We start from the raw sequence: 18,046 nt of genomic DNA, 5'->3' as shown, positions 1-18,046 counted from the left end.
GAGTGAGATTCTCGCCTACTAATTTACCATCCAATTTAATGTCTGCAATTAAGCTAGTCCGAATCATGGGGTATTGTGGGGATTGAAGGTGTCAGCTGTTAGATGTGACATCAAATCAGTGTATTTACTGTTCATTGTTGGTGTTATTGAAACCCCTAGACCATGACCAGAAACCCCACTGCACTAACCCCAAACCAATGTCCTGACTGCTTGCAGCCATTACATTTTTTTGTAAGAGTTGGGGACGGGGGGTGAACTCTACTGCCCTGGCCAAATTCCAGTCTGTGTAATGACAGCCTCCCTATCTCAAATTCAACCTGTCAAACGGTTGCCACTTCCTACCCCAGAAGTGGTTGCAATTCAGTGTGTGGGGGGTGATTTTTCTGAACAGTTTATAAAGAATTGTGAATCTTTGGGAGGAAAGATGCTGTGTTGAGAAGTTATTAGTTGCAGCAGTTATAAAAGCCTGGCCTTGGCCTTCAAGGGTGTGCACAGCCTATCTCCTGTCAGTCTTCCTACTACCGTCTCCTTTCCAGGGCTGGCTCCAGGCACCAGCAAAGGAAGCAGGTGCTTGGGGTGGCACTCCACCTGGTACTGGGGCGGTGGCATGTCTGGGTCTTTGGTGGCAATTCGGTGGCGGGTTCCTCAGTCCCTCTCTTCCTCTTTGAGCTGCCGCCGAAGAATGGAGGGAGCGATTGAGCTGCCGCCGAAGTGCCACCAATCAGCTTTTTTTCAGCTCCCTTTTTTTTTTCCGCCGCTTGGGGCAGCAGAAAACTCGGAGCCGGCCCTGCTCCTTTCCACACCTCTCTGGGCAGAGGCTTTGTAGGTTAGCTGTATATGCCAGTAAAACAGCCAGCCCAGTGTCGACAGTAAGTAAATAGCTAATAATGCTTCTCACTGCCTTTGTGGGCTATATGAGCATGGGAATTGTCAGACTGGATCATACCGATGGCCATCAAGTCCAATATCCCTTCGCTGACAGCCCCGAATGCGTCAGAGGAAGTTGCAAGAAACCCCATAGCGGGCTGATGTGGGATAATCTGCCCCATGTGAAGGTCTCAGCATATTTTTCAACGAGTGTGGAGCCCTGTACTCCCCAAAAAGAGAACCCAAGCATAACCAGCAAGGCAGATGGCAGGCTGTGAGAGCAGCCACTTCTGTGACACCACTGGGCCTTTGCAGGGAGTGTCCCTTTCCCTGAGTTCAGCCCTTGAGCGGGCTCTTCAACAGACCCTGCTGAATCCTCCAGCCTTGCCCTGCCATTCTGGGCCCAAGGGAAGGAGAGTGAAGGTCAATCTGTCCCTCCACTGCACTGGGCCTATTCTCTCTGCCAGGGGTGGCTCCAGGCACCAGCGCACCAAATGCGTGCCTGGGGCAGCAAGCCCCGGGGGGGGGGCGGCCTGCCAGTCGCCGTGAGGGTGGCAGTCAGGCTGCCTTTGGCGGCGCGCTTGCGGGAGATCCCCTAGTCCCGTGGTTTCAGCGACAATTCGGCGACAGGTATGCCGAAGGCGTGGGACCAGCAGACCTCCCACAGGTGCGCTGCCGAAGGCAACCTGACTGCCGTTCTTGGGGTGGCAAAATACGTAGAGCCGCCCCTGCTCTCTGCATCCCCTGGCACTCCTGCTCTGACAACCTGATGCCTGCCCTTCTGCCTTCATCTGCTCAGCTCCGACAGTCCTTTCCCCAGCCTTTGGAGGGAACCGAACATCCCCCACCAGGGAGGGGCACTGACTCCAGCACCTCTGGTGGCTCCTGTGTAAGCCAGGGATGGGGCAGAGCAGAACCTTCGATCCATCTGGGGACTGAGGGAGGAGCTGAGATGGGACGAGCTGAGAGTCGAAAGTGGTAGGGGACAGCAGTTATGAAGAGATGCTGCTAAGGCTGACAGATTTGGGGGGCTGGGAAGAGAATGAATGCAGTGTGGGTGAGCGTCAAAGGAAGCCAGAAAGTGCATAGATGTTTAGAAGGGTGTGCCTGGGGGATGTGCATTATACGGTGGTGTTTAGCATGCATGGAGGGGCTGTTCAATCTTTACTCCGGCTGCCAAGTTTTCTTGACCGTTTTGTAAGGCATTGCATTGCGGTATAACCCAAAAGTCCAATTCTATTTCCCTGTTACCCAGTCAGGGGTAGATTTAACTTCTTCAGCTCTGTGGGCTGATGTCTAAATGAGCCTTGTGTCTCCCCTGGTTGTCGCCTGGGAAGCAGAGCCTTTCTTGACACGTATTTCCACGGTGGGTGAGAAGGCAGCGAAATGGAGACGATCTGTCATCAGTGAAAGGATGATCATTGTTTGTTTAGCTCATTCCAAAATAATGGCTCTGTTGGGAACATCAACCCAGTATGCATCATGTCTTTTATAGTATATATTAATTTAGTACAGACATTAGGCCTATATTATTCCCGCCTTTTAATTCTCCTGTATTAGCATTCAGGATCAGTTTTAACCCAGAACACATCTTTGTTATTTCATAAAGCCAAATAAATGAAGCTGGAGACCAAATGGTGGTTTTTTTATATAGACTCCTGTGTGAGCGTGATGAATATAAAGCGCAGCGACATCTTAATTTTAAAGTTTGAATTTCTGAACACAATGTTTTCATTGCGTAGTGCAATTCATTCATTTTGGAGAGGGAGAAAGATATAAACAGAGACAAATTAACGCAATAGAGTCATGCCTAGAATCTTTGTGACAAAATTGCCTATTCTTGTGAGTGTAAATGTCTTCAAAATATTAGAGACAACTGGAAAGTCAGGAAAGATGGGGTAAGGCACTCAAGGATAAAAACCAGACATCTCTGCAGAAGGCTGCATGAAAACAGTGAAATTACTTAAAGGTGAATAGCAGATAAAGGATTTGTGCCCTTTCCCCACCTTCTTTATAGTGGATAAAGGTCTGGTTGGTTTTCTTAAAGTTGTTTTTCCTGCGTGTTTATATTTGAAATTCAACTCTAGGCTGATTAGCCAGCTAGTGAAATTCAAACATCACAAGCAGCAAGAGAGTGAAAACTGAGTGGGGGACGGGAGTTTGTCAGATGGTTTAAACCTGGTGGCTTTTTGTTTTTATCACCTATTTACGCTGAATGAGTGAGGGAAGAAACCTTATTTTGAGAGAAATCACCTCGGTCCAGTCCATTAAGCTGTGAGAGCAAAGAATACACAGGCTTGAGTACTGCAGCAAAACCAAAGGTGGCCCGAATCAATGAGGTCCTAATGATTCTCAGGTTAAAACAAAACAAACAATTCTGTGGGAAACAAAAACCTTCCAAGCACAGGCCCAAGTTTAAAGTTCTGCCATAGGTCACTTATGAGGCATAGTTTCCCTGGTAATTAAGTGTGACTACAGCAGTCACTCCTGAGAGACAAAAAATCAGTATTTGGTATGCCAAGGCATTAGACTTCATCCTGGGCCTTCCTACTTTAAGGATAGATGGTTCTGCAAATAGCATGGTAAACGGTGGTATTTTTTTCTTTGTAACCACCGCATGCCCTCCGAGCAGTGGAACACAACCATACCATCATGTAAGGCTCACTGGCACCATGCCAGGAGCCAGAGGGCTGAACATAATTTGCATATAAATATACAAAAGATTTTAATCAGCAATAAATCCACAGAGTCCCTATTATTATTATTTTTGTTTATAGAACACTTTAATTGTACACAGAGCTTTCAAAACATGCTGAAAGACAAAATACACATTACTGGGTTCTAAATTAACTGGAACCACTTGGGGGGAAAAAAACAAACTGGATGTTATTGTGCACAATTCAGTGAAAACCTCTGCTCATTGCACAGCAGGGTTCAAAAAAGGAAACAAAATGCTAGCACGTGGGATGAACAGAATGGACAGTAATAGTGAAAATATACTAAATGCCATTATATAAAACAATGGTACTGGATGAAATTCTCCCACCTTGAATAGAGCAGTCAGTCCTTGGCATCCTATTGCAAAAAGGCTAACACAGAAAAAGAGGTGAGAATTCAGAGATGAGAACCAACAAGGATTAGGGGCAGGTAAAGACTACAAAGATTGAGACTCTTCTGTTTAGAGAAAGGGGGATATGACAGAGGTGAAATAGTGGATACTATAGTGAAAGTAAATCAGGCTTTAGAGTAGGGAGTCTCTGGTTATGGGAAGGCTCACTGATTCAAAGCATCGAGACACCATTGTGAGATACACAGGTAGGAACTGCATCCCTTATCCCAGCATTGCAGAGCTACGTCACAGCTTGCCCCAGCATGCACTGAGGTCTGCTTAATTAAAATCTGGACTTGGATCCCCCAGGGTAAATCGCTTCTTTGGTTGTCCCAGAGCACTGGTGACGGGATATCTCAGGGGCATTACAAGGAACAGGAAAAGGCCCCTCTGCCACTGGGAGGAGGTTGGATGGCATCTTTGGGGAGGTAGAGAAGCAGCAGTTGGGGGGATGATTTTGGTGAAGCAGCTGGGGTATGCAGGACATGAGGGATAAGAGGCAGTATTTGTGGAGCAATGGGGATGGGAATGGCAGCGGGAGGAGGAGGGGAAGGGGCAGCAGATTCTCTGTGGTAGGGGGAAGAGATGGGAGTGAGGAGCCAAGAGAGTCTCTCCCAAGGAGATCTGGCTGAGGGCAAGAACATAAGAATGGCCGTACCGGGTCAGACCAAATGTTCATCTAGCCCAGTATCTGTCTACCAACAGTGGCCAATGCCAGGTGCCCCAGAGGGAGTGAAGCTAACAGGCAATGATCAAGTGATCTCTCTCCTGCCATCCATCTCCATCTTCTGATGAACAGAGACTAGGGACACCATTCTTTACCCTTCCTGGCTAATAGCCATTTATGGACTTAGCCACCAGGAATTTATCCAGTTCCCTTTTAAACATTGTTATAGTCCCAGCCTTCACAACCTGCTCAGGTAAGGAGTTCCACAAGTTGACTGTGCGCCGTGTGAAGAAGAACGTCCTTTTATTTGTTTTAAACCTGCTATTAATTTCATTTGGTGACCCCTAGTTCTTGTATTATGGGAATAAGTAAATAACTTTTCCTTATCCACTTTCTCCACATCACTCATGATTTTATATACCTCTATCATATCCCCCCTTAGTTGGCAGAAGAAAGGCGCTGAGAGGTAGTTGGAGTCCTGGGTGTTTTTCCTGGGGATGTGAGGAGAGAAGAGGTAGTAGGAAGTGAGCATCTAAGCCGGTGCTTGCACACTCATGTTGCAATGGAGGCCTGTGCTTCACAGCCATGTTGGCGCGTCCATTCTGCACTATGCAGACCCAAGTCAGAACTTCAGCATCTGTGGGTGCCATCTTGTGGGAGGTGACCAGAAGTGAACCACACCCGTTGAGCCTACCCTCCCGGCAGCCAGAGCCAGCACGGATCTTGCTCTGGTGAAAGAACTTCCCTACCACATGCTCTCCGTTCTATTTTGGGACACAAGGTGAATCATGTATCAGAGGGGTAGCCGTGTAAGTCTGGATCTGTAAAAGCAGCAAAAAGTCCTGTGGCACCTTATAGACTAACAGACGTATTGGAGCATGAGCTTTCGTGGGTGAACACCCACTTTGTCGGATTCAAGGTGAATCATGTGTGAGATGCTGGTGGACATTTCAGGAGCAGTTTTTGAACTGCAGAAGGCATCTCTTGGAGGGGAATATTGACATGCCATTTCTGGAGCAGGGCCACGAGCATGGGCTGATGAGATCACGTTGTCATGTGGACCTGGGATGACAGAAGTTTTGCATGACGAACCATACATTCCTGGAGCTTTGAGATCAGATTGTCCCTGTCCTGCAATGCCACAACACCCACAGGAGGGAAGCCACATGGGTCCAGAAGCTGGTAGCTACACCCATCTGGAAGCTGGCTATCCCAGAACGCTACAGGTTAGTAGCTAACCAGTTTGGAGTTGGCAAATCAGTTACGGCAGAGGTTTGTGAGATGATCACGACTGTGATGTACCCAAAGATGGCAAGCATTACAAATGCCCCTGAAATCACCATTGGCTTTCCAAACTGTGCAGGAGCTATTGATGGGAGTTATATGCCGATAGGTTGCTCTCCATAAAGAGCATACGATTACATCAACAATGTCCTTTGCCATACAGGCCCTGGTTGAGCACAGGGACAGATTCATGGATACTATGGTTGGATGCACTGGCAAGGTGCGTGATGCCAGAGTATTCTGGAGAGCAGGACTTTACACTCAGAGATAAGCTAGGACATTATTCCCAGTGAATGACATTGTTATAAAGAGAGTCTCTGACCCCACTGCTGTAAAGCTGGGCTGCATGTGCCAGCCAACCCTAACAACCCGGCGCCCATTATTGCTCCACAGCACAGGAAATTTCCCACCTACAAGGCAGGTGATGACACCGAGGCCTTCTTGCAAAATTTTGAAAGAGCCTGTCTTGGGTACAGCATTCCCGAAGACCAGTACATGGTAGAATTGAGGTCACAGCTCAGTGTACCTTTAGCAAAGGTGGCAGCTTAAATGCCTAAGCAGCAAATGAATGACTATAAACTTTTTCAAACCAAGGCCAGATACAGGATGGGGATAACCCCAGATCATGCCCGTCGGCGCTTCACAACCCAAAAGTGGAAACCACAGGTGTCATTTCCCAAACACGCCTACTACATTGCAAAAAACTATGAGGCCTGGATAACAGGAAACAACATTCAAACCTTGGAAGAACTGCACCTCCTCATACAAATGGAGCAGTTCTTGGATGGTGTTCCTGAAAACATCACACGGTACATACAATATGGAAATCCCAAACATATCGCTGAGGCGGGGGAGATTGGAACCAAATGGATGGAACTAGCAGAAAGCAAGAAAGCTACTGTCAAGGGGAACGATTACCCCAGGGGGCACACAGACCATAAACCCTACAACCGAGGACAGCCAAAGACCCCACATACCACCCAAGTAAAGCCACAGATACCCTACCCTTCAACCTCACCAGTCTCCAGTAACTCACTTCGGCCCAGTGACCCATCAGATGGAAGATGCTTTAAGTGTAATGAACTGGGACATATCAAGGCCAACTGTCCCAAGAAAACCATGCGAGTGCAATTCATTACACCACCATCACACCAAAGATCCCCAGGCCCGGATGCCTCTCAAATACCCTTGGAGCGAAGGGAAAATTTAAGAGTGGGCGGAAAGAAGGTTACTGCGTGGAGAGACACGGGGGCACAAGTGTCAGCTATCCACCAATCCTTCGTTGACCCCAAATTCATCAACCCAAAGGCCAAAGTTACAATTTACCCCTTCATGTCACAAGCTGTAGACTTGCCTACAGCTCAACTGCCTGTCCAGTACAAAGGCTGGTCAGGAATGTGGACTTTTGCAGTCTATGACAATTATCTTATCCCCATGCTACTGGGGGAAGACTTGGCCAACCAGGTGAGGCGGGCCAAGAGAGTGGGAATGGTTAACGTAGCCAAACCAGGCAAGCTTCCAGACCCATTCCTGTTCCTGAGCCGTCCACAGAGGCCCCGTCTGTGTTACCAGAGACCCCGACAGAGGTAGTGGACCCGGATTCCATGCCAACCACTGAAACAGCCAGAACACCTCCAGTCCCAGGCCCGAAACTGGAACAGCAACCAGCACCAGCAAGTGCAACCCCATCTTCAAACTCAACGCCAGAGGGCGCCAGCGAGCCAAAACTGGCAGACGCAACAGACAGCCATACCCAAAAGGCTCATCCAGAGCCTGAAATAACCTCAGGTGCACCAGCGGAGAGCGGTTCACCAGCAACGGAAACAACTCCATCACCTACATTGCTTCCAGAGGGACCAAGCCCAAGTCCACAGTCTGAGGAAGAACTGGTGACCCCAGCCTCAAGGGAACAGTTCCAGACTGAGCAGGAAGCAGATGACAGCCTTCAGAAAGCTTGGGCGGCGGCACGGAGCACCCCACCGCCTCTCAGCTCTTCTAATCGATCCCGGTTTGTTATAGACCAAGGACTTTTATACAAGGAAATTCTTTCTGGTGGACACCGGGAAGAATGGCAGCCGCAAAAACAGTTGGTGGTTCCAACTAAATACCGGGGGAAGCTCTTAAGCTTAGCCCATGATCATCCCAGTGGCCATGCTGGGGTGAACAGAACCAAGGACCGGTTGGGGAAGTCCTTCCACTGGGAGGGGATGGGCAAGGACGTTGCCAAGTATGTCCGGTCTTGTGAGGTATGCCAAAGAGTGGGAAAGCCTCAAGACCAGGTCAAGGCCCCTCTCCAGCCACTCCCCATAATTGAGGTCCCATTTCAGCGAGTAGCTGTGGATATTCTGGGCCCTTTCCCAAAAAAGACGCCCAGAGGAAAGCAGTACGTACTGACTTTAGTGGACTTTGCTACCCGATAGCCAGAAGCAGTCGCTCTAGGCAACACCAGGGCTAACACTGTGTGCCTGGCCCTAACAGACATCTTTGCCAGGGTAGGTTGGCCCTCCGACATCCTTACAGATTCAGGGTCTAATTTCCTGGCAGGGGCCATGGAAAAACTGTGGGAAACTCATGGGGTGAATCACTTGGTTGCCACCCCGTACCACCATCAAACCAATGGCCTGGTGGAAAGGTTCAATGGAACTTTGGGGGCCATGATACGAAAATTCATCAACGAATTCTCCAATAATTGGGACCTAGTGTTGCAGCAGTTGCTGTTTGCCTACAGGGCTGTACCACATCCCAGTTTAGGGTTTTCACCATTTGAACTTGTGTATGGTCACGAGGTTAAGGGGCCATTACAGTTGGTGAAGCAGCAATGGGAAGGGTTTACGCCTTCTCCAGGAACTAACATTCTGGACTTTGTAAGCTTGGAGGTTTTCATGCTAACCCCCATATTTTGGACGCTAAGGTCCAAATCTGGGACTAAGGTTATGACAACTGGCAAGGTGCGTGATGCCAGAGTATTCTGGAGAGCAGGACTTTACACTCAGAGATAAGCTAGGACATTATTCCCAGTGAATGACATTGTTATAAAGAGAGTCTCTGACCCCACTGCTGTTCTCTGGGACCCCACTTAGTCCTTGTTGCCCCGGCTTATGAAAGCGGAATCTGGTTGTGTTTCTCTGGCTGCCCAGCAGCATGCCTACTTCAGGATGCCATCTTACGGCATCTGGGTTAACGCTGCCTGTTTGTTGCTTGCAGATGAGCAGGCCACATGGAAATAAAGGGTTAAGGCTGAGCAGCTGTTTTTAAACCAGGAGGTCTGGCAGGGGTTAGGAGGAAAGGGCTGGAAAGCACAGCCCCATTGGAGTGGGGGATAACAGTGCCCCCCCAGAGCTGGACTTTGCCCACCCGGGCCCCTACGAGGGTCTGGGGGCCTGACTCCAAAGAGGTTCCTGCTCCAGTCAGACTAATTCCAGGGGGGAGGCTTGGACTTAACCCTGAATCAGAGCCCAGCCTGAATGGGCCGTGTAGACATTCCCTACCGGGGTGAGAGGAGGGGACGATGAAAGCAGCAGGGGGTGGGAAGGGGGCAGCAGGGGCCTGCTAGGGGCTGGGCAAGGAGTGTAGGGGGGAAAGGGGCTCTCAGGGACAGGGGTGTGTTGCAGGTTGGGTCTGAGCCCCGCTGCCTCCCGTCCAGCTCCCTAGGGCTGGGGGCCAGGGCTGCCCACAGGGAGGAGGGCAGGTGGGGCAATTTGCCCCAGGCCCTGACGAGGCCCCACAACACTACAGAATTCTACAGTGCCGCAACTTTTATCTACGGGCCGAGCCCCTGACATTGCTTTCCCAGGCCCCCGACTCCTCTTGGCGGCCCGCTGGGGGCTGCCCGGCTAGACGGGCCGGAGGAGGCAGGGCTGGCGGGGCGGAGCGGAGCGGGGCGGAGCTCCCCCCTCCCTGCCTGGCCCTGGGCGGGGCCGCAGGGCCGCAGGCTCGGAATCCGGAGCGGGGGCGGAGCCGCAGCCGCGCTGGGCGGGAGGGGACGGCGGGGTCAGGCCGGCGGGAGCCGGGAGCGGGTCCGGCTGCCCAGGCTCCGCGTCTCCCGGCGGCGGCGGAGGGAGGGTCCGGGCGCGGGGCGCCGCGCGGCGGAGGCTGCCGGGAAGGCGGGCGGGCGGATGGCGGCCGGGGCGGGGCGGCGGGCGCAGGGCGCCCCGGGGTGCTGCCGGCGCGGGCAGTGAGCGCCCCCCGCGCCCCGCTCGCCATGGAGGACCGCGCCAACAAGCTGCTGCTGGCCCTGCTGCTGCTCTGCCTCTTCGCCGTGCTCGTGCTGCAGTACGTGTGCCCGGGCAGCCAGTGCCAGCTGCTCCGGCTCCGCGCCCTCAGCCCCCCGCGGGCAGACCCCTACCGCGCCGAGGACGAGACCCCGGCCCGCTTCGTGCCCCGCTTCAACTTCTCCGCCCGCGACCTGCTGCGCCGCCTGGATTTCAACATCAAGGGCGACGACCTGATCGTCTTCCTGCACATCCAGAAGACGGGCGGCACCACCTTCGGCCGGCACCTGGTGCGCAACATCCAGCTGGAGCAGCCCTGCGAGTGCAGAGCCGGCCAGAAGAAATGCACCTGCCACCGGCCGGGCAAGCGCGAGACCTGGCTCTTCTCCCGCTTCTCCACCGGCTGGAGCTGTGGATTGCACGCCGACTGGACCGAGCTCACCAACTGCGTCCCGGCCGTGGTGGACAGCAAGCGAGAGGCCAAGCGCAGACCGTCCAGGTGAGCCCCAGCCGTGCACCTGGCCTGGCCTGCGCTCCCCTCGTCTCCCCCGAAAAACGGGCTGCCAGGCCTCCTGTGCTTCAGCACTGGAGGATGCCGAGTAATTCCCCCCCGGACCGTAAAGGTCCAGGGACTGTGAGGCTCCAGCTCTGATTGTGGCCTGGGTTCACTCCCCTACCCCCCCAGCCCCGCTATCAGTGTCTAGAGAGGGACCAGAGCTCCATCCCCCTAAAGGGATCCCAGCCTTTTCTTTCTCAGGCACCGTGCCCGTGGCTTGTCTACCGCAGTAGAGCAGCTGCTGAGCACAAAGAGGAGAGTGCTACTTGTCTCTGCTGTTTTAAATGCCATTGTATTGCAGCCTGACCCAAATTTCAGGGAGCCCAGAAAAAGTGCTTCTGAGTCATCCGATTTTTTTTCAGCATAATTTGCTTTGTTTCTTCTACACAGTGTTTTGGGCAACCCTGGTAATAGCTTCCAGTTTAAGCCCAGGCCATTGCAATGCTAAGCACTGTTGTTGGTATTAAAGATTTGTCATTGTTGCAGGGCGCTACAGTCAGGAATGGGCAGTCCTGTATTCTAGCTACAGGGAGATAACGCTCACTGGATTGCTTTGATGTGTTAATACGTCTGGCTAGCTAGTACCAAGTACACAGATCATCTGTGACTAGGCAAGCACAGTCACAACCGGACACAGTAGGACAAAACGCCAACCCTATAACTGCAGAGAGAGCTTGGGTGGGATAAAGCAGAGTCTTTAAGGTAGCGTGCCGCTAGACCCATTTAAAACTGACTGGATGGGGGAATTCAGCAGCAAGTTTAGCTTGCTGTAAATTGCTGACTAGATTAAAACCTGCTGGTTTACTGTGCTGTGAGATTAATGTTTTAAATGATACCCCCCAGGCAGATTTTGCTGTGGCACTTACAGAGATCTCCGCGAATACCTGATGGGAAGGCTGAGTTACTGATGCTGATCATTAGAATCTCATTGTTGTTAATGTACACATGGGTCCTGATTCCATCCCCCTCAACTCCTGAGCCCCTCTGCTCAGCATGTCTAAAATCAGTCTGATGATCTTATTGCTGCTGCCCTCTATTGCAGATCGACCTAGTGTACTGAGCTGCCTTCTTTTAAAGGTGCCACTGCCTCTAACTAGACCATAAATAATACTATTTTCAGCATGTTTGTGAGCTGTAGCATTTTTATATGCCTTGAGTTCAGCATAAATAAACACTGTGCTATGCCAAGCAAGGCTGCTTTAATCACTGAATGTGTTACTTGCTATCTTTCGGGTTCTCCTTCTGCTCTAACTTTGTTTATTTTGGATTTACATTCACAATTTTGGTTACTTCTAACATTTTCTTCATCCATGTACCTTGTCCTGAAGTTGCAAACGTGAGCTGTTGCAGTTTTGATATTTTAATAGGGTTATCTCCTTTTAAAGAGATCAGGTGAACTATTCTCATTCTAAACAATGACAACCTGTTTCAGATCCTGTGAAAGATCTGTTGATTACATCACAGGTAGTCAGTGGTGACATATTAAAGACTTTGTACATTTGTAGCTTGGAACATGTCATTGTATGGCTTGGAATATGGTATAGTGTGTCAGAGCAGGCTTTGGATTCTTTTTCCTTTGCTATCTTGGCTTCTCATTTTTAAAGAGAATTAGTCTTATGTCACTATTAAACTAATGTCCGGTGCCCTGGCAATGGGGGATACAGTTGTATTTCACATTATCTGAACAGTCAAGTCTAAGCACAGATTCATGTGAATAGAATGCAGTTTCTTTTTAGAATGTGTTTTATATAGGGTGACGCTACACTGCCATCTAGTAGAAAAATGGTTAGTGTCATTATCTTCCTGTATCCAAGGTGAGGCTTTTTTAAAGACTTCTAGCTGTTAGGATTCTTCTTCTTTGTTTTCCCTACTGCTTTTAAATTTCATTCAGTCTCAACATTTAAGAATTACTTCCTCCGGCTCTACCACTGGGTTAGCTGCAGAGTGGTAGGATCTCGAACCTTCCAAGCCATCCGTTTATGGAATTTGTTTTACCTGTTTTGTAAATGTTGCTTCTTGGGGGGAAACATCAATGGAAATATACAACAGGGGATCACTCCAGTTTTGTTGAATAGCTTCTAACTGAGATGGGCCCAGTCTGCAAAATTCTAATTGAGACATGGGATTCCTTGCCCTTGACTCACAGCTGCCCCCAAAGACAAAGGCTAGTTACATATTACAGGGTTTTGGTCCTGCCCTTTATGGAGCCAGGGCTCAGCTGCCAACTAATAATCTGGATCTGAGCCTGGATATTAATCCCTCCACCAGTCCATAAAGCGTAGGATGGGTGTTTTTCATATGGGGTTTTGGTTGAGCTCACCTGTGTTTTTCCTGCTGAATTACTGAACACCCTCTAATTCAAAACAGGAACAAGAGCTGGCTTGTGAATGTGTATATGACCAGATCATTCAAAACAGAACAGTGGATTCTCCATCCAGCAGAACTGTACAGTACATCAGCATCACCTGTGACTTTGGAGTTAGATTGATCACAAGCCATTAGACCACAGCTGAGTGGTGGGAGAGTGAGGCAAAATCCCTCCAAAGCTCTGATGCTACTACAGTTAGTAGAGGTCTTCTCTTTACAAAGCTTCTAAATGATATTGCTATATAATTTAAAAAAATCATTACCCCAGCCCTCTTAATAGCTACAGTTATTCTTTCAAATAATGTCTTGATAAGCATTAATTGGGCTGTAACTTCTAAAGGTTAAAATATAGGAACACGAGAGATCTTTTAAATAAACAATAGTCCCTTCAAGTCCTCCATTTTATTATTTTGTTTTGATTTATTTGGTGCTATTGCAGTGACCAGCTGATGAGCGATTAGCTGACCTCTGAGCACCAACATCAGCCGTAAAGAAAAACTTGTTGGACAGAACAGCTCCATTCTGAATTTAAGTAGGTCTATTTTGAGAGGAGCTAGAGGAGTATTAGTAATGATTAGGTATATGCTTTGCCCGATGCACTGCTGTAGTAATGGTGAATAATCTCAATGTAAACACATGGGCTAAACTAGAATCAGCAGTCCAGATCAATGCTCAGATACACGGTATGTATATGTGACTAACAAGACTGATACACGCTTACAAAACTGAAATTCTCACTTTAATAGTATTGCACATGTGTACATCTGGTCTGAATTTGCCCAATGCCTCTGGCTGTATTCTTATTTCCTAGAAATGCCTGGGAATGGGCACATGACTGCTCATTGTTTCAGCTAATATTCTAGTCTGCGTCTGTATTCAGTTACTCAGAAGAGGGTTCTGGGCTGAGAAACTGCTAAAAGTATGATTGCTTCTCAGCTGGTTAGATTACTGTCTTGATGTGTCGCTCTTTGGCAGTCATTTCCTTGTTCAAAAGTTGAATGTTTTGTTAAGATCCAGAATCCAAATGGGTGCTCTGTAATTATCTAAGACACAGCAGCAAATACTTAGCAACAAAGGTCTGATCCAGTTAGATCAGCTATAAGATGTCTGATTAGTTCCTGGAAGAATCCTAGTTAATTGGATCCCTAAGAAAGAGAACAGTAAGTTCCAGGCAGGCCTATTAAAATGGCTGTAGTGTACCTGAGAACTTTCATTGGAATGAAAATGAAGAGTGCTTTAGAGCTTATGGGGATCATCTTGGAAATTATTTCCTTAATAATGGAATTAGTCCTGAAGGGGAAACAGAAGGCTGTATCTCTGCCTGGAGTCAGAAGACGGGGAGAGAAACTGCAGAGCATTTAACAGACAGTATTACCACAGAAACGCAGCGTGAAACAGTTTGAGGGCACAAGCGCTGCAGCTCTATGGCAGCAGTTCAGTGTCATGTAAAGGCCGTCTTTGGTCAAAGCCCTGCAACCGTAGTGTCGGCTGCCACTCTCCTCGGGGGCCGCTTCCTCTGCTCAACCTCTGGGCCTGCGCCTGCTGCTTTCGGTTGCCCTGCTCTCACTTGTGGTGGAGTCTCTCAGCGGCACCTCCAGCCCTGCTTCGCTTCCCCACTGGAAACCCCTTTCTCCAGCTCCTGCTGGGCCCATCACCTGTGCCGCCCCAGCTCTTTGGCTTCGGTTCTGTCTGATTGACCCCACCCTCTCTCAGCAGCAGCTGCATCTGAAATCCTTCCAAACCAGCGCTCCGAGTCCTATGAGGTGCTTTTCCCTGACCAGCCCTCTGTCCGACTAGCGCTGCCTATTTCTTGCCTTCTGCTCTATCCCTGCCTCCCGGCCACTATATCAAACCTTCTCCCGGCTTGTACATTGCTACGGCTACTCACCTCCCGGCCGGTTTCCTGCTCTCACCGAAGCCCCTTGCTGGCTTGTGGCAGGACAGCAGTATTCTAAAGTAGTTGCCCTGGCCAAACCTTTGTGTCTTACCACAGAAATGCTGCAGTGGGGAGGGAGGCACCATAAGGCTTTTTTAATAAATTGGGGCTTCCCCCACCTCCCCATATAAACACAACGCTGCGGGCTGACTGGAACTGGCAGGGGACATCGGATTCCCAGCACACGGGTTACAAGCTGCCCTGGTTAAGTCAGATGGAAGTGGGAACGCCTTGCCCACCTCTGATGACTTGAACGCACAGAGCAGGGATATGTTGGCCTGGCCTGTTTTTTGGAAGAAGCCGGCTTGGTCGTGGCACTGCAAGCCCTGAGCTAAGAGGCCGTTTTCTGAAAGCGCGGTGGGGTGGTGGGTGGGAGGTTAGAATAATGGAGGCAGGGAGTTAGTTTGGGCTCCCAGGGTGCTGACTGGTGACAGCTGGTTCCATAGCCAAAAACACTTGGCTTCGCCCTCCAGCTCAGTTTGGCTTCTTTCCTTTTCTCTCCACCCCCTCTACACCCTGGTGTGTGTGTGTAGATGGATAGTGGGAGGGGGAAGGGGATGGCTTGTCTCTCATCTTGGGAGTTCTTTTTTTGGGTCCCAGCCATTTTCTGTATTCTCTGCTCCCGTCTGACCCTGGTGCTCTGCACTCTCCCTATACTCGGTCCCTGTGCTCCCTCCCCTTCTTGACCTCTCTCCCTGTATTATCTGCTGCTTCCTCTTTCCCTGTCCCTATTAGTCCCTCTCTATCCCCTTATCTCAGGAACCTTGCAGCTCCTGGAGCAGGATGAGGACTCTCCAGTAGTTTCCTATCCCCAGTTGGCCTCTGTGACTGGGACGCCGAGGACCCTTCTTTCCAAGCATTCTTTCTCCCTCCCTCTCCCCCCAAGAACGTGCCAGCTGGGGGAGCTAGGGGCTGAGCGTCTGTCTCTGACAGCTTCCCCCATAGACTTGCAGTGGCTGGGCTGCCTGGGGGAGGAACACGGGCTTCGCTCAGCCCCCTCCTGTTCCCGTGAGGTGGAAGTGCTGCTGAAGCAGGTGCAGCGGCGCTCAGGGGAAGCAGGGGCTGCCGTTCCCTTCCCCAGAGTTATATCTGGCTGGGACTGCAGGGGTGCAAGCGGAGTTTTCCGATGGAAGGGGCCCAGGGAGAGGACGCTGCTCTAGTAGGGCACCTGTCCTACGGTGGTGAAGGTGATGGGGCTTAGGGTGCTCTGTGAGCCTGACTCACAGAAGGTAGAGCCAGCTGCAAGCAAGTGTGCGGGGCTGCAGGCAGGGAAGGAAGCGCTGAGATGTGCCAAGCCTGGGCTCCTGGTGCTAGGGCAGAGTGCAGCCTGGAGAGCACAGGGGGAAGTACCATGTAGCCCTGCAGGCCCCCAGTGCTCATGTTCCCCATGGAAAGCCCCAGCATCTGGGCTGCAGCCCTCCCCCTGCTGCTGCTCCCCCGGGGCAGGAGGCTGAGGGAAGCACCAGGACCCCTCACTCCCAGCCCAGAGCACTAGGACCCTGGCACCACCTTTCTTGGGCTGGGATGCCGGCACCCTAGCCCGTTGCCTCCCGTATAGGTGATGCTGCTGTCTTGGTCATGGTCGGGAGTGGAGTGGTGGCTGCGAGACTCCTCGCAGAGCTGGCCAGGGGTCGGGGGAGGCTGGGTCGGCCGGGCCCTCTCCTTGTGATTCAGATATCTAAGTTCATGAGTGGTGCCGTGTATTGTCAGGGGATGTCTGAGTCTCCTGGCATCCGTGGTGAAAGGGGAGAAATGTACCTTTTCCTGGTCACGACTGCCTGGCTGACTTGGGTCACTTGATTGATCAGGGAAGTCTCAAAGCCTTTGGCACAGAGAACCAAAGCAGGGGCCAAAGTAACTGTGCGTGAGAGAGACAGGCTGGAGATCCTTTTCAGCCATGGCTAATTATTATGGAAAGTATCTACCTAGCTTGTCTACGGTAATAAATCCAGTGGCACAGTTGTTAAAAACAAAGCGCTTGTGTTTTGACTGAATAATGTAACAGGGCATTTGAGCAGATCCAGAAACTGATACCTGCAAAGTTAGTCGGTGCTGTTTGTGTGTGATGCATTGCTTCTGATATAGGCAGCATCACATACAATGCCAGATGGGAAGGAACTGAAAGACAAGTTGCGTTAGTTTCCAGAATCGCTAATAAAAAGGGGGAGTGAGAAGTAAGTTTGCCATATTTTACCTCAAATCGTGAACTTTTATATGGGAAGAAATTTTACACTGTTTATCAATTGGAATGTTTTTGAACTGTAATCCGGCTCCCCAGCTGTAGCAGGTGCTGGATTTCAGTAAGTCTCTGACGCTAGCACCTTACTACTACGACATTTGGTGGAAGCCGTCAGAGATTCTGATGTTTTGGTTGCCTTTACAATCAACCAAATCTTTTTTTTTTTTTTTTTTTTTTTTTTTTTTTTTTGGAGGGAGGGGGAGAAGCTCTTTCCATTAATGCATATGAAATTATATTAGAGACAGAAAAATCTTGTCTCAAAGTTCCAAGTGTATATTTTAAGATAGAAGCATGCTTGTTTTCAGTAATGACTAGGTCAACCCATATGCTGTCTGGAAAGGCGTCTCTCTCTTACCCTAAATTCTGTACATTTGGGGGTTTCTCTGTGGTGATGCCAGAGTCTTTGCAGCTTGGACAGCTGGCAGCCCCTGGAATGAAAGAGCCATGCCAGGATGAAGGTTGCCAGCAGAAGCTACATTTGTTAGCCAGTCTTGGATCAAAATATAGAACTGGGTGATTGCATGCTTGAGTATTTCTAACAGTCCTGTTATGTGCCTGCCACTATATCGTGTCATTCTTGGAGATAGACTTGGAACCAATTGTACTGCAGAAAATTCATGTCAGTTTTGCATAGAAAGAGGAATGCTCTTTATAGGAGTCAATATGTACTGGAGAAAGCTGTAAAACAGAAACACCTCTAGCAAATCCACTGAGGTTTTGGGGGTCTTGTTTACTCACAAAAAGTCACATTTATCTTGTCATTTATATTTTGTTGATTGCCGTGATAGCTGACCACCTACAGGACTATGT

The 18,046-nt window shown here is 49.9% G+C and overlaps 1 protein-coding gene across 1 annotated transcript in view; it reads left to right on the top strand.

Moving 5' to 3' along the window:
• Positions 1-10,084: 10,084 nt before the first annotated feature.
• The window catches only part of HS6ST2 (heparan sulfate 6-O-sulfotransferase 2), a 240,506-nt gene continuing 232,544 nt past the window's right edge, over positions 10,085-18,046 (top strand). Inside the window, exon 1 of the mRNA XM_050965282.1 lies at positions 10,085-10,637. Within this exon, the coding sequence (XP_050821239.1) occupies positions 10,129-10,637 (509 nt within the window). The 5' untranslated portion in view covers positions 10,085-10,128. The remainder of the gene's footprint in view (positions 10,638-18,046) is intronic.

Source organism: Gopherus flavomarginatus, chromosome 8 (assembly GCF_025201925.1).
Source record: "Gopherus flavomarginatus isolate rGopFla2 chromosome 8, rGopFla2.mat.asm, whole genome shotgun sequence".
Lineage (NCBI taxonomy): Eukaryota > Metazoa > Chordata > Testudines > Testudinidae > Gopherus > Gopherus flavomarginatus.
This window is presented reverse-complemented; position numbering and strand designations above follow the sequence as displayed.